Source organism: Artemia sp. Qi Xiang Cuo, chromosome 8, assembly GCF_049724085.1.
Source record: "Artemia sp. Qi Xiang Cuo chromosome 8, ASM4972408v1, whole genome shotgun sequence".
Classification (NCBI taxonomy): Eukaryota; Metazoa; Arthropoda; class Branchiopoda; order Anostraca; family Artemiidae; genus Artemia; species Artemia sp. Qi Xiang Cuo.
Window position 1 is genome coordinate 70,930,921 of NC_142801.1, and position 23,712 is coordinate 70,954,632.

The window sequence follows — 23,712 nt, forward strand, 5'->3', positions numbered from 1 at the left end:
GGAGGAATGTATGGTTCTTATGGAAGTGATGCCCGTAAAAACTTCAGAGATAGCTCATTTGACTGGAAATTTAAAGTTGTAGTTCAGTTTTTGAGAGTCAAAAGAGATTGGAGGGCAATTAGCCCCCCTCCCCCTCGTCCCTTTTTCCCAAATGCATCCGATAAAACTTTTGAGATGGCAATTAAGTTAAAAATTGTTCAAAAGACACATTAAAAAAGACTCAGGTATCGACACAACCTCTCATGGCCCGGGGGCAGGCGTTTTGAGTTATGCCCTGGGGCATGTATGGTTCTTATGAAAGGGATGCTCGTATAAATTTCAGATGGCTCATTTGATTAGAAATTGAATGTTCCATTTCACTTTTTAATAGTCAAAAGAGATCCGAGGGCAACTAGCCTCCCCTCCCCACGCCTTCTTTTTCCAAACCCATCTGATGAAAATTTTAAGATAGACATTTTGTTAAAAAAAAAATAGTTCAAAGGTCGGATAAGAAAAACTCCAGTGTCAATACAACCCCCCAATTCCCGTGGCAGGGCCTTCTAAACTATACCCTAAAGGCATGTATGGTTCTTATGAAAGGGATGCTCGTATAAACTTCGTATAAACCTACCGAGTAGGTTTTACACTTTTATAGTGAGAGAAGGAGGTGATACCCAGACTCTTGTTTGTAGTGATTTTTGTTCGTTTCCAGCTTGATTTGCATATTCAATTTAAGTTTCACTCGTTTTAAGATTTATTTATTCATTTACATTAATATCTATTGTATGTTTGTTTGCATTGATTGTTTATATAATTTCTGTTCGTTTTAAGTTTCATTTATACCTTAATAGAAAAATATTTTTTTTCGTTTTAAGCTTGATTTTCAAATTCAGTCTAAACATTACTCGCTTTAAGATCTATTTATTCATTTATATTCTACTTGTTGTATGTTTTTTGCTATGATTGTTTATTTAATTTCTGTTCGTTTTGGGTTTCATTTATTCTTTAATAGTAATTTCTGATCGTTTTGAGTTTGAATTTTAACAGGCATTTGTATCTGCTGAGCTTAAGTTTAAAATGACCTTTACTTATCTTTGAAAAACTTATTTTTCGGAAAGTTTTTTTAATTAATTTCAGGTAAATACAGACAAAGAAATCCCTTGACGTAATGACTCTGAGACTGTTTTAATTTTAGTTTCAATGATCACGCATTTTATGGCAAGTCCTATTTTATTAATTTCATTGGAAAAACGATAAAATAGCTTTCCCCCCCCCCCTAGATATAGAAAAATGCATTCTCCCTCCAAAGTTTTCGTGACCTGACAGCCAATATTGGTGAGGTTTTATCAAGGAGGTTTTTATCGTGAAATGCGATGACTCTTGAACTAAGCTCGCCAAATTTTCCTCCTAAATTTACATTATAAATATTAAAAAAAAAAACACAATCTTGATGTTTACGCACTAACGCAACGCAAGTAAGGCTTGGTTCTAATCTTGCATAATGTTACATTTCGCTGCGCAAGCTCTACATTTTGCCATCGTAAATGTGGTGCAGAGCTCGTGCAGCTCAATGTAAGCGCGTCAATATGAATGAGCCTTAAAAAAAGTTCATCCTAATTTTTTCTCGAAATGCCAACATTTCAAATAACCAACAGTTCAAACACTTGAAAATCAGAAAAGCATATATCTAGGCTAGGCTATAGACTTTGGCTTGCAGTCAAAACCCCACGCTAGATATCTGATAAAAACGAAAGGCGATTCTTCTTTTTTCAACCAATACCGAAAAAGTTGGAAAAAACGTGATCCATAAGTGGTAACAACACTCCCTTTAGCCGTATCAGGGGATCGCTTCAAAAATTTCAATTGATAAACCACATCAATCTTTGCATATTTAGATTCAACATGAAAAACGGAGCATATATCAATCGAGATGTTTTCTAAAATACCCTAATCAGAAGTTACGACATTTCAAACTTCACAGTCGGGTTTGACAAGCTAAAAACCACTAAAACCACAACTTGCAACTTTTGTAAAACTTGTGACTTTTGACTGGCTAATTTACGAACAAAGTTGTTCGAGCAAGATGTGTTGTATTTTTTAAGTAGAATCCGCATAGGCTATGTAAAAACGCAAAGAGGTTGTCAGTTCAAATTCAGACTTTTTATTAACTATCAAAACTTTAAAACTGTGAATAAATATTTCTATTTTGTAAAAGTATGCTTTCATAGCACATCACTTTGAAAATATTTGTGAACAAAAATTACACACACTATGGTGAACAAAATTTTGTGAACAAAAAACTAGTGAACAAAAAAACGAAAAAATATTGTGAACAAAAATTACTGAACTCTAGTATACCTAAAGGACGACTCAAAAATTTGCGAATTGAAAATTGTTGAAAATTTAGTTTAAGAAGCATTTTCTAAAATTTTGTTTAAATTTTTGTATCTAGTTTTAAATCATGTAACATATCTTGCTTAAATTAACTCCATAAAAAAAAATTCCAATAAAATATTTGTTTTAGTTCAAATTTTGTTCAGAAGCAACAAAAAAAGACATAAAATATTCAGTTTAAAAATTTCCCAGAACTATCCCTTAAATGAAAATCAATATCTTTAACTGTAGTTTACTAACAGTGATTCAAATTGTGGGAACACACATTTCGCCAAAAATCGGCCGGGCCAAACCCGCCTTGCCAATATAAAACACCCTGGAACACAATGTTAAAATATTATTCATTAACTGAAGAAGGTTTAATACGCGTAATTTAATAAAACAGGGATTACCTTTCAACAATAGCTCTGATGAATATTAACACAAATGAATACAAAATCGGCAAATAGATGTCACTGGTAGTTGCATATCTAACCTCTTCAGTTGATTTGAGATCATTCCAGGTTACATTTGGTGGCAGCCACATGACAGGGGCCCAAAATCTTTCAGAAACCTTCCGGAATGCGCCTTGCATAGCCAGAGCCATTGATACGTGACTAGAGTAAAGGGACCACCATTAAGCTAACTACGATCCTGGGTTGGCTAAAAAACAAATATATGATTCATTTGGCACTATCTCATAAACAGAAGAACAATATATTTATTTTGAAATATAAATATATATATATATATATATATATATATATATATATATATATATATATATATATATATATATATATATATATATATATATATATATATTTATAAAACAACTAATACAAATCACAGGATGGTTGGCCTCCAGTCCCCCTGGAATTGCACCTTCTGGCTGTTAGGCCAAGAAACAAAGATCAGCACCACCGGTAGGGACGGTAAAGTCCAATGCCGTATTCTTTACCTTTTTTTTTACCTTTATATATATATATATATATATATATATATATATATATATATATATATATATATATATATATATATATATATATATATATATATATATATATATATATATATATATATACGTAAATGTATATATATATACATATACGCATATATATATATATATAGTATAGTGTGATATATATATATATATATATATATATATATATATATATATATAGTGAGTGTGTGTGTGTGTGTGTGTGTGTGTGTGTGATATATATATATATATATATATATATATATATATATATATATATATATATATATATATATATATATATATAATGGATAACAATATACATAACATGTAAACTTTTTAATTATTTTCACAAACATAATCAGAAAAAGTGTTTGAAAATGTTGAAGGGAGAGGGCAAATTAAATCTTGGTCAAAATTGAGCGTGGAGGAGGTACCATGATTAAGAGAGGATGATTCTTTCTCTCTTCCACCCACGTACTCAGGAATATAAAATTTGTTACCCGTCTCTTAGGTCGTGAGTCTCGTATTTATGTTTGTACATTAGTCTTGCAAAGTAGTTTTTGAAAGTAAAATGACACAAAATATACCATTTAAATTTTACTTAAACAAAAAATTAATTCCAACACTTTGTGGGATGATTAGTACGGCCAAACCTGACATACCATGTTAAATTTTAATTAAATAAAAAAACAAGTTTTTTTTTAACTGAAAGTAAGAAGCGACATTAAAACCCAAAACGAACAGAAATTATTCCGTATATGAAAGCGGATGTCCCCTCCTCAACGCCTCGCTCTTTACGCTAAAGTTTTTTATTGTTTTAAAAAATAAAGTTGTGAGACAGAGTCAAACTTTAGCGTAAAGAGCGAGGCTTTGAGGAGGGGACCGCCCCTTTCATAAACAGAATAATATCTGTTCGTTTTAATTTATAATTTCCCTTTTTATTCTGAGTTAAAAAAACTTGTTTTTTTTTTATTTAATTTCTGAACGTTTTTGAATTAATGCAGCTTTGATTTTGGCTCACCATACATGAATAATTAAAAAGAAATTTGCATATTGATTTTACTTTTCTGGCTAAATGGCTTTCTCGAAATTTTGTTCTGAGGTAACTTACGAATTAACTTACGTAACGAAATTCTATATTCGTATGTTTTATTACGTATATTAGGGAGTTTGCCCCCTAGTCAATACCTTGCTCTTTACGCTAAGTTCGAATTTTGTTCGAATTTCAAACCCCTGAAACGCAAAGGCTGGTTAATTAGAATAGATAGCTCTTTTGAAAGTACTAAAAACACATTAGCGTAAAGGGCGAGGTATTGACTAGAGGGTAAACCCCCTCATATGCTTAACCATTTCTGTTTGTTTGAAGTTTCAATTCTGCTCCTTACTTTCACTTGAAAAAACTAGTTTTTTTTTATTTAATTTCTGATCGTTTTCAAAATAATGCTGGAAAATCCGGCACCCCCTTCATAGAAATGTCCCTTCCCTCAAGGAAAAATCCTCCATGGGAGGATCCTCCCCTGTAACCCCCTCCTCTGACATCCCCCAATCAGAAAAAGATCCCTCCTGGAACGTCCTTAAACTTTCCATTAACCAATACTATATGTAGACAATGGTCTAAGTTCATAACTTGCAGCCCTTTCTCCCGGGATCTGTGTGGGATTGAGTCATCGCCAAAGACAAGTTTATTAGATTTTCGACTATGCTGAACAAAATGGCTATTGGGTAACTTCGGGAAAAAGATGAGCGTGGGAGAGGGTCAATTTGCCCTCCAATTTTTTTGGTCACTTAAAAAGGCCACTAGAACTTTTAATTTCCGTTCAAATGAGCCCTCTTACAATATTCTAGGACTACTGGATCGATACAATCACCCCTGGGAAAAAACAAAACAAAAAACAAACAAACAAAAATAAATAAATAAACACGCATCCGTGATCTTTCTTCTGACAAAAAATACAAAATTCCATTTTTACAGATAGGAGCTAGAAACTTCCGCAACCGGGTTTTCTGAGACGCTGAATCCCATGGTGTGATTTTCAATGAAGTTTTATGACTTTTTGGGGGTGTTTCCCGTTTTTTTTAATATAAGGCAAATCTTCTCAGGCGCGTAACTTTTGATGGCCAAAACTAAACTCAATGAAACTTACATAAATTTCAAATCAACATAAAATTCTAATTCTACTGAAGCATTTATTGGTATCGTAGTTTCGGTTTTTAGAGTTTTGGTTACTATTGAGCCGGGTTACTCCTTACATACAGTTCGTTACCACAGACTGTTTGGTAACCGAGCTTGAATTTGATGAAAACAAACAGCAGAGTCACTAAAAGCACCAAGGACATGAAATAAAAGGGGGGGAAATATTTTCCCTTGGACCATTTTAGGTCTATTTATATATGAAAACCGCGGTTTTTAAGATTTTTCTTTTGGTTGGTTTCAAAAATATTAAGTTTAAAGCCGTCATTTCCAACGTGAAATCCAGGCCCCAACGGGGGGGGGGGGGCATGGCAATATTTTGGTGGGTCATGGGCAGGACGTGCATCCTTTAACTGACTATCTTTAGAGCCTTAATTTTGAAAAAAAACGTTTTTCGTGTGAATGACGTCACATTCATATGCCTTTAAAGAGCAAAAAAGATACTTGATAGTATTGCAACGACATCATACATTGTATAAAAGGTGTTGTATTTAGATAATATTTTTCATTAGGAAAGAATATGCTTAGAAGACGACAAGAAAAAAGATACCAAGTTACGACAAGAAAAAAAGATAACTTTGAGATAACTAATAAAAAAAAAGATAACTAACAAGAAAAAAGATAACTTTGAGATAACTAAGAAAAAAATATAACTAACAAAAAAAAAGATAACTTCGAGATAACTAAGAAAAAAAGATAACTTTGAGATAAATAAGAAAAAAAAAGATAACTAACAAGAAAAAAGATAACTTTGAGATAACTAAGAAAAAAAAGATAACTAACAAGAAAAAAGATAACTTTTAGATAACTAAGAAAAAAAAGATAACTAAAAATAAAAAAGATAACTTTGAGATAACTAATAAAAAAAAGATAACTAACAAGAAAAAAGATAACTTTGAGATAACTAAGAAAAAAAAAGGATAACTAACAAGAAAAAAGATAACTTTTTAAGCTTCCTTCATGTGAATACACATCAAAAATTTTGAATAACAAACTTTAAATATCAAGAGGGGGGGGGATCAGGATTTTAGAAATGCCTAGGTGGGGTATGGCCCAAAATCGGAAGTACAACATTTTCGTCAGTGTTGCCACGGTGAACCATGCAAATAAATAAGCAAAATTACCTAGTTAAATTTGACAACACTTTTCGTTCGTCAAAATTCAAACAAAAACAGTCTGCTGAATCGCAAAGACAAATAAAACTTCAACGGAAAGCTAATCCTTTTTAAGCTATTCGGCGACATGTGCTTTCATCTTCTTTTTGATGACTTTCACTCACGTTTCTGTTCTTTAAATTTGGCGTTCGCTACTACCAAAACTGCATATGGATGTTTTTTTCATTAATTTGTGAATTCCCAATTTTTACAAATGTTCATGTTATATACGGTTCTGTAAGTTTCCACTTCACCAGTTCAAAAAATCGAATTTCAATTTCGCTGTCCTTGATACATACTTTGGTGTACTGAATTATTTTTGTGAAATCCAATATTATCATTTCGATTACTCAGTAAGTGGTAACATCCCTTCCAAAAATATGATACTAACCAACAGGCTCTATCAAGGATTTCTGTTTGGGGCGGGGATTACGAATGAAAACTTGGTTCAGGATAATGTCTACGAGACAAATAAAGAAAAAATAGTTGTAGCTCCCATGGAATTTGTCTAACGGTCTCAAATAAGCTTTTTACTAGAAATGTTAAGACCATTTTACGAGTAGGATGAATATTTTCTAGTTTTGTAGGAGATATATTTTTTCTGCATTTTAAAGACTAATTTTACGAGACCGTGAAATATTGAAGAGGAGGGGGTTCAAACAGGGTACCCCCCCCCCCAGAATACAGCCTTGTTAATTCGAACATTCTAACTTCTAGTAGCTTCAACATTTTCCAACAAGAGATACCAAAAATAAAATCGTAACAATAATTAAGACAAACTTTAGCTTTTGCAATTAGTGTTCCTAGAAAATGGAAATTCAGAGCAAAATTGGCATGGTAAAGCTGAACGTAAGGAGACGATAGTATTACTGCCTAAGTTTAATTCCACCCTGACTATATACATCCTACGACTGAAAAGGTCTGATATAAGAATGGGCACAGAAGTTGATTTTGGAAACCATCAATCCCCAGTAGGAACGCATGTGACAGACGAATGTCTAGCCAGGATGAGGAACCGAATTGAAATATTTTGCAATATTTCAGTCAAGCTGAACCACAGTGAGGGATGGAGAGGCCCAACACCTGGCGAAATATATAGCATGGGCGTAGACACAAAACCCTTCAACAGCCCCTTCAATCGCAAACTAAGTCTCGTCGTTTTTCGGTTGTGGAGGCAATGGGCCTTTGTGGCCTGGGTCTCAAGCCACTTTTGTGGATCTCCCGGATATTAAATTGAAAATTAAATTACCCGCCTTTAAAAGTTTTTATATAACAAAAATAGAGGAAAACCCGTAATCATATCCAGCACGACAAACTGAAAGAGAACTCGAAAAAACAATATTTAAAGACCAATGGTGAAGTACAGTAATTTATTTTATCTTTATGCAAACACACAACGAGATAAGCTTTATTTGCATATTGAAACGTTTGTTTTTCAAAGTAAACTAACTGGAGTCTATGTATGTTTCCTTTAAAGCGTGTTGCTCCAGACTAAAAATTATTGGAACGTAAATCAATTCCCTTATTTTCTTCTGCAAGATATAAAACAAAAAGGTGGTAAAAGGCTTTATCATTTTGACGGGCCCAATATACCAGAATTTTATTGGTAAAATCAATAGGCGACTTTCTCTCTTTGAAATAGTCAGACCAATTAACAAAAATCCATATCCAAAGATATACGGAACGACAATTCATTCTTTCGAAAAGTCGAGGCTCGAAGTTGACTACTTTGAAGTTCACTCTCAATTTATACCATGTTTGACATCGAAACCGAAAACTAAATCTTTAAGTCGAGGCTCAAAATTTGCTACATTTCACGATTTATTCCAAGCTTGACACGTGAACCAGATACTTAATCCATAAACTGATATAATTGACTATCAGTATTGGGAGATTTTAATATTCCAGGCCATTTTTTATGTCAAATCTATAGCCAACTGAGGGGCTATTCACACTTCCTCACATTGTGCGTCACCTTTCCACCATGGCACGTCACGCTGAACCACGCTCCGCACCACCAGTAAAAAAAAATGATTGGAGAGCATCCATTTTCCTTTTCAAGACCCTGTCTGCTCTTGGCCGTACCTGCAGCTCCACATAGCATCGGATTAGGACCAGAAATTTTTTTTAACCAGAACGGTAAAAAGCTATATAAAAAAAAAAAATACTCCTTTACGGGTAACATGATACATACTGTCCCAGAGACACACGCCCTATATTATTCAGAAATCTCATTCCAAGGCAGGGGCTTCATAGATGGATTTTAGCAGAAAAACAGGTATATTACGCCTTGTTCAAATCGGAATCATGCAATGGTTCGGTCTGTAGGATTGAGGGGCCAAAAATGGGGCCGTGGGGCCCGGTTTCCCTCCCTCCCTCTCATGTTCTTACAGAGAGATATTTTCTTCTCTGCCGACTAACGATTGTTCACTGATCCTTAAGTAAAGATCCTAACTGAATAAAAAGCCATGAAAAACCGCATTGACGAAGACTTTGAAAGCATCCAACCCCAATACTGCAACTGTTCCTACTACAAACACTCCCACTAAATCAGGCTATTTTTCGACCTAATTCAACTATTTTTTTAAGTCAATATTTTCAGGAAATGCTTCAAAAAATTAATTAATTGGAAAAAACAGGATAATATAAGCGGAATAGATATCAAATTTATGCTAGAAATGAATATTTTCCAAAATTACCTTAGAAAAATTAATTTATTGCAGAACAATCATTATTACACAAGTAGAATGGATAACAATTTTTTACTAAAAATACAATAAAAGCTAAGGCTGTGTCCATTTTTTAACATATATAACACTAGATTCCATAAACAAAGAAAAAATATAGAAATAATAATATCAAAATAAAAAATTGATTTGAAAAAAATTAATCTGAAATCAACAAAATAGATTCTACCATGTTTACATATTATTTTCCGAAATGCATTTGGTAATCACCGCATTTTAGCGCCAAAAACAGTCTAATCACTAGCAAATGTATCAATTGATCAAACAATTGAGATAATAAGAAACAAACACGTTTCCCAATACATAAAAAATAGAACATACCACAACAAGGAAAAACTGTAACAGCATCAATTCATATGAAAAATTGCGTAATTGTTTTACTATATTAACAAAGAATTTTATCTTGTTTAAAACAGACACTTATTTGTTTCAAGCATACTGAAAACACAAAGCTAATGCATTTACTTGGTAAAATTGAATTACTCTTATATCAATATCAATATACAATTATATCAAACTACACACAGGGATAATACCCCCCTCTCCTCTAATGACAAACTGGGAAGTTGTGAGAAATTTGTGTGAGTGTGTCTTTGCCCATTCTCTTATTCATATCAATTAGAAGTAATCTTCTGATTACTCCCCTCCATGGGAATTGATCTTGTTTATACCGCTTATCACCATATAATAGGCTATGCTACACTTCATAAAAAATAGTAATATATTGACTATTTCATCATATAATGTATTGTTTATGACAAATTAGCTTCTGGGGACCTCACTAAGCATCAGCAGTGTGTCTGTTTTTACTCCTGTTACTGTTTCTGTCTACCCTATTACTGTTTTTGTCTACCCTGTTACTGTTTTCGTCTACCCTGTTACTGTTTTTATCTACCCTGTTACTGTTTTTGTCTACCCTGTTACTGTTTTCGTCTACCCTGTTACTGTTTTTATCTACCCTGTTACTGTTTTTGTCTACCCTGTTTCTGTTACAAAAAAAAGAACAAAAAGGAGAAACAGGTCACCTGTTTTTCTGCATCTGTTTTTTCGCCGTTTCTGTTTTTCTGGAAAATAGAAACAGCGGCAATGCTTAGTCCTCATATATCATGGGCTTTGGGCAAAGCTGTTCCTAGGGTTGGTGGCGCCCAGTGTAAAATTAATTACGGCACCCCCATACCAACCCAAACAGAAAAAGCCATGGCACCCAGGGCCGCTTATCCCTGTCCGCCCCCCCCCCCTTCAACAGCCATGCTTGGGGTCACTGTCCTACTATTCCTATTAGAAAACCCTTAATATTGAGACAATATAGATCATAGTTTCGAAATGGCTATTGACTAATATATTATATTATTAAACACTAATAATACCTATTGTGTTAATAAAGATTTACTTTACTTTACTTAATGAAGGAAAGAAAATCGTGTTCTCTTCTATACTTATTGCACCAATCAAGATAGGGCTTAGGCAGTGAACGTATCCACGTAGAACAGTGACTCATACCTGCATGCAGATAAAAGCCAGCTCTATACTTTGGAAGATAAGTTCTTATAGAGTTTTGTGTGTTGGAGGGGAAAGATCCAAAATTTCTCCCGGGGGAGGTCTGAAACCAACAGAAAGGCCATTATCAGGCAGTGGCGTGAACTGGGGGAGTTAGTTTTTTTTATCTTCCTCTCTAGATTTTGAAAACACTTTTTTTGGTCTTTTTATTCAAAAAACTGAAAAAAGCAGTAAACTGCCCCACAAGTATTAAAAAGATAAATTTACCCCCCCCCCCCCTCCTATCTAACTTTCATTGATTGACTACACTGTTGTCAGGCCAAGCTTTTCCTTTTTTCTCATGGGTTCTCTATATCACTAACACAGAAAAATGAATTTAATAGGTCCCTATTTTAAATTATTCTGGAGATGGAGTCTTTTGGACAAATTTGGATGGCGATTCTTTCCCCACCTCTCCTTTGTATGCAAGCATGCACCCAGGCATCTTAACATTATAAATTCAGGTGTCCAACTCAAGCTTCCTGCTACAACACAGTTATGTGTGGAGCTGTAAACTGATCTGATTGGGGACGGGGTGCGAAAACAAGAAATTGCATTCTTTGAGCAACACATTTCCGATTTCAGATTTTATTTTATCGGCAAGAGAAAAGGGGGGGGGGGAGGGTAATTAAACCTGTTTATGTTCCTTATTTGCTGGTATAATTGAATAACTCTTTACACCAGTTTGTAACCTCTTAAATTAAGTCTCCAAATGATCGTCAATAATCATTTTGTACTGATTTAAGTTGTATGCCTAAGGGCACAAAGTCCCAAAGTCAGTATTTTGCAGGAATTGACAATAATTGAAGGTTTTTTATGGTTTCAAACTGAAAAACTGGGTATTTTTGTGAAAAACGCAATGAGATTTAAATATGACGGGAATATTTAATTTTATTTGGTGTCTGGTGAATTTTCTTGCTGCTGGAAAAGCATTGTTATTCAGTTTATAATGTAATTTGAATAATAAAACCTCAAACCCTACCAATGAATGATTCAGATATTAGCCCAAGGTAATGTACCTGCTTTAAGCATGCTAATTTTTTTTTACAGGCACTGCCTTATTACTGACCTAAGCCTACCTTTTACCAGAATGCTGAATTTTTCTTAGCACTAAGTTTTTAGTGGATTTTACTTAAACATTAAGTTTGACTTAGATTTTAAGTACTTAAGTACTACGTTTATACTTAAACACTAAGTCTGACTAAAGTTTTACTTATATACTAAGTTTTTACTTAAACGCTAAGTTTGACTTACGTTTTACTCAAATACTACGTTTTTACACTAAGTTTTTAGAGGTTGTTAAAGATACTGACAGGTGAATCATTGAAGAGAGTTGATTTTGGGCAATTAAAGAGGGATGTAAATATTGTACATAGTAGCTGTAAATTTATAAAACCTTCAATATGTGCACTTAAAATAGTGAAAGATCTTAAGCCGAACTGGCCAGCCACGACAAAAAACCAACAGAGAGAAAAATCTCAATGAAAAAAAAAATAACCAACGAGACTGCAGCCAGTGGAAAGAAAAAACGAAAAAAGTAAAACAACGCGGAGGATGCTGAAGACGCCTTGTTTTCATACAGGCGAAATATCCGCGTTGTTTTACTTTTTTCATCTTTTCTTTTCACTGGCTGCAGTCTCGTTTGTTCTTTTTTTTTTAATTGGGATTTTTCTCTCTGCTGGTTTTTTACTTAAAATAGTGTACACTTATTGAATTTAAGTGGACTGCAAGTTGATTTGTCTTTATTCATGGTTGCAGAAGAAGTTATAAAGTAGTACAGAGTACACCACAACCTACAGTAGCCAAAATCTACAACTGTAAGCCACACTAACAATCTTTATTCCAGAGCAATTAAAAAGGTTATAGTCTTATGCAAGGCCTCTTGGGAACTAAATACTATAACTATAAAATTCGTATTTCATAACATATAGGAAATTCCAAAAAATTGACTTTTGGAATTGCTTCCCAGTTTAACTGCATCCCCTCACCCCACCAAAAGCCTAGATATAGCCCTGTTTACACCTACGTGGAAGTTTTCCGATTTTGATGTGATTGTATCATTTTTATATTCATTAAAAAACAGCAATTTTTGTAAACAATTTAGGGCTATACTCATGCATCAAGGGCTATATTCATGCATCAATGGGGGGGGGGGGTGCATTTAAACTGGAAATGGCTCTTAAAATCCAAATACTAGAAATGTTATGAATGTAATAGAGAAAGAGTTTGGTAAGAGTCTTATGCATGGCCTCTTCTGCAGTAAACGCCATAACCAAAATCTTGCTTCAGTAGATTCGAAAATAATTCATGGAGCTATTTCTAGAGCTACTTCAAGTTTCACTGCATTTCAGTCCCTTCTCCTAATCCCCAGATATAACCATAGGCTGAATACAAAGCAGTGGTGATTTGACAATTTGTGTTATATTTTCACTCATTTCTTATCAACAGTTGGTTTAGAATGCCAAAAAATGCAATTTAAAAGAAAAAACAACATAAGGAGTTTTTCGTCTGTCCAAATAAAAACTGACAGCTAAAAGTTTTCCCAACAAATGTGCTCCACCATCAAAAAAGAAACTTTCAGATAAAATTGTTAGAGAATTTCTCAAACAAATTGAACCATTGTTGGAGAATTTTAAGTGTTATATTCAAAGACTAGATAATGCCTCAAAGCATGATGACTAGTTTCTATTCTAATAGCATTAATAGAGATAGGACTACTAATATTTCTTAGATTTAATGTACTTTTAGCATTAAATGACAACAATATAATGATTAAAAAATTTCTGAGCAACAAATTGGGTTAATATTTTAGTAATCCTTTGTTATAATTTTAAACCATCATTAAATTATGGTACCATGAATAAAACATGCTTTCATGCTTAGCAAAGGTTTTACTTATTGACAAAAAACAAGACAAATACTAACCGCAAAAAAAATTCCTTTCTCACGAAATATAAACCAAATTTCAGTAAAACTTATTCACCAAATAAGTTTTATGAAATAAGTGTTTATAAACAAATAAGTTTTAACCAAGTAAGTTTATATGAACAATAAAATGATTGAAACATTTCTGAGAGACAAATCTATTTAGTAACTCTTTGTTATAATTCTAAACCTCCAATAAATTATGGCACAATACATAAAATTTCATGCTAAGCAAACATATATTTGTTGATAAACATTTCATGAAAGATGAACAATATTATGACTATATAATTTCTGAGAATCAAATTTAGTTAGTAATTTAGTAATCCTTTGTATAATTTTAAACCTCCATTAAATTGTGCACAATGAATAAAACTTGATTTTATACTTAGTAAAAATTTTATTTATTGATAAAAGTATGACAACGACTGACAGTAAAAATATTCTTGTATCCCCTTGGAAAGTTTGAATATCTAGGTTGTTGTTTCTAATTTCAGACACAATTCCAGGCTATTGTCAATAATGCAATATCTCAAATCAATAAAATTATTGTTCAGAAAAAGATTGTTTCTATGAATATATGGAACCAGAAAGGGAAAGAAAAGCAAATGCAAAACTTTTCAGTTTTTTTTAAACTTAAAAAACAACTTAAAATAAAAAAAAACTTAATTAATTAGCGAGATTGAAAAATCTAGATTTTTTTTATTTATTCCTCCACGATTGTTTTTACGTTTTCACGATTTAGACTCTTGTAGGACATGGGCTTTTCAGATTTCTAATCCGAGTTGTTAATTTTATATCTATTTATAAAATAGCAAAATTTTTTAGAGAAGGGTAGTCTTATAGAAGAGCAAAAATTTCACAGACAGGAATGCTATTCAAAGCACTGAACATGATTGTTTTCTTCTTCTCTAGACCCTTCAAAACAGGCCACTTATATGGCCTATTTTGATGCAAAGGCATCCAATTTCCAAATCGATGCAAAGGCATCCGAATTTAAATCTCGATAGCTCCATGTTTTTTGGAATATACTAATTCTACTGTATTTCAAAGCTACCAATATCAATACCAAAAGCAGAAAATTCCAAAAAGAGGGGTTTATAATAGCAAGAAGAGGGGTTTTTCACAAATGCTAAGGCTACTCTGCAGTTTTGAGTGACAGAATTGCTAAGAAATACTAACCTCATCAAACAAACTGTAAGTAAGGAGCAACTAAGTCAATAGCAGCCAAAACTCTAAAAAACAAAATTTGGATACCAACAGATATATCAAAAGAATTAGATTTTTGTGCTGATCCCAAATATATAAGATTAATTCAGTTTAGTGTTGCCCATCAAAACCTACAAGTCTGAGAAAATTTACCTAAGTTTCCAAAAAGGAGGAAAATATCCACAAAAAGTCAAGGAATCTTAATGAAAATCACAGCATCAGATTCAGCATATCAGAGAACCCTACTGTAGAAGTTTCAGGCTCCCATCTGCAAAAACGTAAAATTTTGTATTTTTTGCCAGGACAAACAGATCACATATGCATGTTTATTTGTTTTTGTTGTTTTTTTTCAGGGGTGATTGTACAGAACTGATTGTCCTAGAATATTGAAAGAGGGCTTATTTTAACCAAAAAGAATAGTTCTAGTACCTTTTTTGAGTGACAAAAACTTTTGAGGGCAACTAGCAACTAGCCCTCCTCCCATGTCACCCCCCCCCCTAAGTTATCCAATCAAAATTTTGAGATGGCCATTTTGCTGAGCATAGTTGAAAAGTTCAATAACTATACCTTTTGGGATAACAAGACCCCCCATAACCCCAGGAGAAAGGGCTGTTAGTTGGGAAATTTGTCCATAGATTATGTACAGTATGTGTTATTGGAAGTATATAGATATTTTTCTGTGGGAGAGAGGATTTTATGCTTCAAGGGGATTTTCCATGGAAGGACGTTATAATGGGGTGAACTTTCCAAGGAAAATTTTACACTTGGGAATTTGCCAGAACTCCTATACAATTGTTTTTTATTTCTTACTTTCTCTTTGCCAACTCTATTTTACATTTGGAGATGTTCTGGGAGAATTATCCTGGGAAAATTTTCATGGGGGGGGGGATTTTCTGCAGGAGAAATTCTTCATGGGGGAGCAACTTTCAACAGGGTGGAAGGGATTGCAGGCATGATTTTGAAAAACAATCAGAAATTGGAAGTATTTTTCAAATGGCAGTACACTAAGGAGAATTTTCATTTAGAATCATCTGCAAGAAATTCTCTGGGGGGGGGGGGGGATTTGCGTCGGAGGGGAGCTGGATTTACCGGCATCACTTGAAAAAAAAAACAGAAATTCAATAAAATACATGTTTTTAAACTCAAAGTTAGGGGCAACATTAAACTTAAAACAAACAGAAGTTATTCCATATATGAGGGGGGTTGGCCCTTCCTAAATACCTTGCTCTTTACACTAAAGTCTGACTTTTTGTCCCAATTCTTTAGGAACAACTTCTGAAATACAAGGGCAGTTTAATTGGAATAAAAAAAAATTAAGTACTACAAAACTTCAGTGCAAAGAGTGAGGTATTTAGGAGGGGGCAAACCCCTCATATATGGAATAATTCTGTTTGTTCTAATGTTGCTTCCTACTTTCAGCTGAAAAGATTTGTTTTGTTCTTATTTAATATTTATAATGATTGTTTTGAAATAGTGCTTGTCAATACAGGTTTTTTTCTTGAAAATGCCAACACAATCTCCTTAACCATAATATTTCAATTTTCTCCTTTTTTTCACTTAATAAAGTACACTTTATTTAACAGATTACTCAGGAACTCTTTGTTTAACAAGTTATTTGCAAAATTGAATAAATAGAAAATACCACAATAGGTAAATGTAAACATCACCATGCAAAGACATATAAATTCCTTTCTTTTGTATGAATCATGCCTGGACACAAGTGACACATATTCCTGCTCCCCACAAAATTGGTTGGGAAATTACCTATTAAGGATATCTTGAGATCTGGCTTCTGAAATATATGGAAGTCCTAATACTTACCCCTCATAAGACAAATGTTGCAGTACAGTCCCAAAATCTTTCCACCCAGAAAACTCTCTGGCCCTAGCATTGCCCTGGAAGCTGCACATAATTGGACTTATGAAAAATTTGCAATGCTGCTTTGTTTATTCATTATTCCATTTATTGCTCAGACTCTTTTTGAAGTGATAAATTTGGTTCATGGGATACCACACTGATGAGCAATATTTGAAAACTGAACAGACATATAGATTATAGTGTCAGAAAGTTTCTTAACTTGCTTAATGCAAGAATGAAATTTGAAGAATTCCACAGGTGTTGCAGGGAATTTGTTTTGTGAATGAACAAAACTTGGTTTTAGGGAAGAGATAAGGCTTACATGACTTTTGAGGCATTTGGGGAACTAAATTTTTTTTCCCAAAAAATCAAACAAATAGAGGGATTTTGCCAAAATTTGGAGATAGTGGAAGTATTGCTGCAAGTCTTCCCCCTTGCCCTATCATGTATCCTACAGCCAACAGCCAACCAATACCCCATAACACAACTTTATTGCCTCTTAGTGGGTATTTCTGCCAGAATTGCACTTAAGGGGACAAAGAACTATATTTTTGCTGACTGCTGGATTAGAGCTACATACAGGCCTTTGAGACGGGGGGGGAGGGTAGGCATTTAAACAGGAAGTAACTCATAGAGTTAAGTGAATTTTTCTCAATCTATAAAGTAAGAGTGTTATTATTATAGTGTTCAGTTCAGATAAGGCAATGCATGAGACTATTACCAAGAATTTTGTTATTATAGTGTCTAGTTTGTAAGAGGTCAAACATAGTACTGATACCATAAAAATTGCACAGCACACAGCAATACTGTTCATAGCCTATATGGGCAAAAATGGTCAAAACCACTAGTATGTGCATTGTAATGGTCTACATTTATAGAGGGGAGTTTCACACTAAGTAAAATTTGGTATCTTGACATCTTGGAAAGTAGTTCAGCTAGGATAATACACTTTCAGAGATTAATTCACAGCCTAAATTAGCCAACAGATGGGAAAGTGTTTATAACTTCCTATCTATGCTCTTTCTTACTTCCAAGGCTTAGAATATTGAAGGCAAGAAATCTCTATACATATCTTAGCTTTGTATACAAATATAGGTTTTTCATTAATATTGATGAGTCAACTTTTCTTTGACTCCAAGCTTAAAAATTGTGGCAATACTGGTGTAAGATTTTTTTTTTACAATCTTATTTGCTTCAATAGAAAAAGAATAATATGATTTGGTTCCCTATTCAATACTTTCTCAAAATACTACAGTTGCTGCTGCAACAATTGTATCTTAACCCTCCTCCCTGTACAGCCCTTTGCTATAAACAAGAGTTTGTTGACTTTATTGTTCCAAATTCTGTCTGGACTTATTCCTAATCATCCTTTGTTTCATAATACCAAATAACACTAGTTTGAAAAATAAGATCAACCAACTTTTGTACACTTCCCAAGGCTATATTGAGCCCCAATAGGGAAGAGCATTAGGACACAATCATCAAGAAAGTAACTATTAGATTTAGAAAACAGTAGAATATAAATTCAAATGGTATTGCTCTTTGGTTAATAAAGTGTTTAGCTGATAAAAGGAACCTTGTACCAAGATTACTGGAAACATAATTCCATTGATTTGAGTAGGATTTTAAGTCATATTTGTATTTTTCAAATTAAGACAAATTTTTTAAAACCCTATCAATTTCTAAATCAGTTGTGAAACCAATTTCTGAAAACATTATACCTGGTAAACAAATAGCATTCAAAAAAGCTTTACACAAAATTATTTCACAGGTTTCAGTAGTTTGAATAGCAGGTTTGAAAAGGTTTGAAATGATTATGTCATTTCAGAATTATTTTTTTTCCAAATTAAGACTTATTCTTCCAATTTTTAAAACCTTTTAAATTTTTCACACTTAATCAGGAGTGAAGCCAATTTATGAGAATACTATGCCTGGTTAACAATTATCATTCAAAAAAGCTTTACACAAAACAACTTTCCAGGTTTGAATAGCCATTCAATGGTTTGATGCTTTTATATTGTTGCCCTTTCACCATTGCTTCAAGAAAGCCTCTTTTATTAATTTTTTTTTTTGCCTTGGGACTTCCATCTGATATTTACTCTTTGTTTACTTCTGTGTACTGAGGACAGCCAAGCAGAAGTCTAGACCAAAATGTCTGCATATTTATTTTTTCCAACTTTAAGATCATGTGTCCAATACTGGGGACTGGCTAAGGAATTTCCTGATAGATGGGAATTTGTTAATGACCTTACAGTCATTGAAACTTGTAACAGAAATTCTATGAGCATCCTCAATTGTATTGCACAAGATGCACCTAACTTGGAAATGAGATTAACATTTCTAAATCCATGATAATGCCAACTTGTTTCTTTAAATTCCTGCCCCATTTTCTTAATCCTATTCCTCCTGGACTCCTTTGAATTACTTGGGATCATAGTTTCTTGTAGTTTGAAGTAGAGTGTCCATGCAAAAAAATGCCATACATAAAGCTAATGCATCTATCTCCCTCCTTAAGCTTTTAAAAAAAATTGGCATCCTCCCTTCCAATTCTTAAGGGATTTGTACTGCTTTTGTCTACTCTCATCTCAAATATGCTTGTCCATCCTGGCACCTTGGGATTTCCAGGAAAGAGTCAGAAAAAAAAATCTTTCCAAAACAGAGCCATGCAAATAATTTTCTCTTTCTTCCTAAAAAAAACTCTCTAAAATTCTTCCTAAAATTACTTCCTAAAAAACTTCCTAAAATTACTTCCTGCAATTACTTCCTAAAAAACTTCCTAAAATTACTTCCTAAAAAACTTCCTAAAATTACTTCCTAAAAAAAAATTCCTAAAATTACTCTCTCTTCCTAAAAAAAAGTTAGCTTAGATATGCTTCAGTGTAAGAGAAGTAAGTTATGCTTCCATTAAAAAAAAAAACACAGCCACAACCCTTACACAGAACACATTTTAACAAAAAGACATTCCCCACCCAAGTTATGCCCTTCTGGGGCATTTCCAAGTATTTCCCTACCTTGTCTCCTAATTGCTGATGTACCTCCAGACATTAAAAAAAAAAACTTTATTCCCAAAATTACAGAACGATAGACCAAAAATTCCACTGGTCTCCCTTATCTTTTACTTGGCAATTACACATAGGCATACTCTGGTACTAGTGCATTATGTGGAGACTGCTATATATTGTACAAGAGACAAAACCCACCAAATGGATTATTTGCAAGAGATGGCTACAGAGAAATGGAATGCAAAGTGTGGTTTTCATTGTGTTTATGATATTTAAACTGTTGTTTTTTGGGGTTTGGGGGGGAGGTACCTAAGTTAAGTTATGTGTTTAGTATATGGTATGCTTTACCCCTCCCCCCCCCCCACTTCCCTTAATGTGCAAATATATAGCCCAAATTTGTTTATAAACTTATATATTCATCCTATTTTATTTTATTTCATTAGCATTACCCAAACTTGACTTCTTTAGCAGTGTCTGCATAATGCACCAGTACCCCCACTCTACATTTTCAACAGCTTGATTCTTTTCTTCTTATTAATTTGACAGAAAAAGTGAACAAGCAGCAGAAAGAGGACTTGCACTATGCTATTAAAAATACAGCAAGTATATACAATTTGCAGCATACATTGGGCATAGCCTATATTCTATTTGGCATTGTTCATGGATAAAATATTCAACCTAGGCTAGTAACATACTTATTGAGAAAATTGAAACAAATTTAATAGTGAAGTAATCTATATTCTAGGTTGTATAATAAAGAGTTTACATAAAATTACAGTAATCATTTAAGCAGTGTTTAACTGTTGACTAATGGGTATCAGGGAAGGTGCCCAATGGATATTCTAAAGAATTCCTTCTAGAATTATTTAATATAATTTAAAATCAAAGCTTGACAGATAATACTATTTCTAAGAACACATATTACCTTAAATCACATTTACCAGCAAGATAAGGTGGTGTCAAATCTCCTGTACTCTTGCTGGGGTATGAACTTTATCAAGCATCCCAAGTCAGCTTTCTTTCCACATTTGTCTAGTCCCAATTGATGCCCTTCTTGAATGTTTCAGTAGTCTTGATTGAAGAGTGTCATTTGAGAGACTATTCCATAGTGGCATAGAGTCAACAGTGTAGAAGTTCTGATGCACATGATGGTCTTCTGTGGACCAGTAGTTTTGGTAAATTTTTACCAAATCATATTATTGACTTAAAAATAAAGTGAATATACTATACTACTAGGCAGCAATAATTTTTTGTTGATATGTTTTTTTAAATAAATCCTTCTTCTTCTTCTACTATTCAATGCCTTTTTTTATGCTGATTACAAATATAATAATCATTTCTGTCGGAAATGAATTTTAGCCCCCCCCCCAATATATGTCAATTCAGGATATATATTTGTATGTTTGGGGGTGAGGGGTTAGGTTACGGGGGGGGCTAAAATTCATTTCTGACAAAAATGATGGTCAATATATACAAAATCATATTATTGAGTTAGGACTAAAGTGAATACACCATTCGATGCCTTTTTTATGCTGATTATGAATATAATAAGCATTTATATCGAAAATGAGTTTCAGCCCCCCCCCCTATATAGGCCAATTCAGGGTTAGGTTAGGTATAGCCGATATAGGGGGGGGGGGGCTGAAATTCATTTCCGATAGAAATGCTTATTATATTCGTAATCAGCATAAAAAAAGGCATCGAATGGTGTATTCACTTTAGTCCTAACTCAATAATATGATTTGGTATATATTGACCAAAATGATTAGCCTATTATATTCATAATCAGCATAAAAAAGGCATCAAATGGTATAGCCTAATAATTATTTTTGTCTGAAATGAATTTTAGCCCCCCCCTAACCTAACCCCCACCCCCAAATGCGCAAACATATATTCTGAATTGCCATATATAGGGGGGGGGGGGCTAAAATTCATTTCAGACAAAAATAATTAGGCTATTATATTCATAATCAGCATAAAAAAAAGCATTGAATGGTATATTCACTTTATTTGTAAGTCAATAATACGATTTGGTAAAAATTTACCCAGGGTCCTTCTATGTTAGTCAATAAACTAATAATTCCAAGTGATTGATTTTAAATAATTTTAATAGGCCTAATAGCCATATTGATACATAGCCTAGCTTAGATTTTTAACTATTCAATGATATGTACAATTTTTCTCGATTCCTATTTAGTAACAAGATGTAAGGGTTTAAGTTTTACATAATTTTGCTCAACTGCATAGGGGTTCTTATGGTTGTTGAACTGCTGACATAGTGATTAGAAGTCAGGCTAGTAGACTAATGGCTATCCTCACCTTTTTTTTAATCTTGAAATTATATAAACAGCAAACTTGTCTAAACAAATGAAAGATTTATTCAAGAAAACAATGTAGTAATCCTACTTCTATCCTACCTGCCGAGTAGGAACTTCAAAGTGCTTTCTTGTACTTCTTCTGTAAGTGCATCTACAAAGAGAAAGAGCTTCCAGATTGCTAACCAGGTTTCGGTTTGGTCTGTATAAAATTCTGAAAATTCCGGCAGCCGAACACAGAAAATCCGAAAGTTTTTCTGATACCGTTCAAGTAACAAATCAAACAAATTTTTGGCTCTAACCAAATAACCTGACAAAAAATGAAGCTTGTCATGTTCTATAAGTTTTTATATAAGTTGGCCTGGCTTTTGCAAATAGCCAGGCAAAAAGTTTCTTGTGCCGACAAGGATTTTTATAGCTGAGTTGCTATAAAAGACAAGAAGTATGTACATACTTCCTACCTGTGGTTGTTATGGATCTTAAGGACTATTCCAGTTCATTTTTCCCCCGAAAGAGTTTTTTCTCTACTACAATTTTTTGGACCTTGCTAGAAAGAACTGATAATCCGGCTAATAAACTAAGATTGGGTAAAAAATTCATAAATGCTTCTATGCTCATGAATATTCATATATCGGTGTCAAAACTGGAATGTATTCTCGTCCCCTGTCACGGTTGAGATTCAAAGACGAGGTTGGTCTAACGTAGCTGTTCTTTTTTAAATTCTTACTCAGTTTTCGCAAAAGTATTCCCATGTCTAATTTGATTTTCCGGAACCATATCTTTCAGTTTGGAAAAAAAATATAAATTTGTAAATAGACCCAGTATATAAGCTGGAGCATAAAATGGATCCGAAACAGTGTATTTATTAGGGCTTGGGTTGCCTAGAAGTTTGCATATATGGAATCTTCTGCAGACACCCCTGAAAATTGCTGCTAAGCGCATTCCAGTTATGTGACAAACGTTCAACGTACATCCAAACAGACAGCCAATGTGGTTAACCCAAGGCAAGCACATTCAGAAAGGGGGTACTTAGAGTGCCTAATTGCATACAGTAAGACATTGATCTTCTGTTGGTTTTGTCAATTGTTTGCAAGCATAAGATACAAGTAAACAGCAAGCTCTTTCCTGAGAAGATTTGTCCTTAGCGAGCAATATTTTAAATTCAGGTATGCACAGCCAGCTTCGCTTGAATTTGGCTTTTCCTTCTCCGTCTACTTTCTCGGGAAGGACCTTATTTATATAGCAAAGGATATAGCAAAGGATCTTAACACAATGTGCTTTGCTTCGAAAAGAAAAATTCTCACTGATCTTCTCAAATATCCACAAATACAGGAAAACTATTATGGCCAGTTCTTCCGCTATGTTGTATTTTTTCGACATTGACAAATTTTTGGCTTTCGTTGAAAAAAAAAAAATGTCAGACTTAAGAATTTGGTTGA

General features: G+C 33.5%; 1 protein-coding gene across 7 annotated transcripts in view; it reads right to left on the reverse strand.

The window, feature by feature from the left end:
• LOC148949765 (ceramide synthase 6-like) overlaps positions 1-22,441 on the reverse strand; it is a 65,400-nt gene extending 42,959 nt beyond the window's left edge. For 2 of the 7 annotated variants that reach the window (XM_089093744.1, XM_089093736.1), the window contains exons 1-2: positions 22,278-22,397; positions 2,766-3,015 (exon numbers count right to left, since the gene is read on the reverse strand). In XM_089093744.1, coding sequence (XP_088949870.1) covers positions 2,766-2,959 — 194 coding nt within the window. In that variant the 5' untranslated portion in view covers positions 2,960-3,015; positions 22,278-22,397. Of the gene's footprint in view, positions 1-2,765; positions 3,016-15,252; positions 15,368-20,883; positions 21,094-22,277 lie in introns of those variants that run through there. The other 5 variants (XM_089093737.1, XM_089093741.1, XM_089093739.1 and 2 more) reach the window with 5 other exon arrangements.
• Between the last annotated feature and the right edge of the window lie 1,271 nt (positions 22,442-23,712).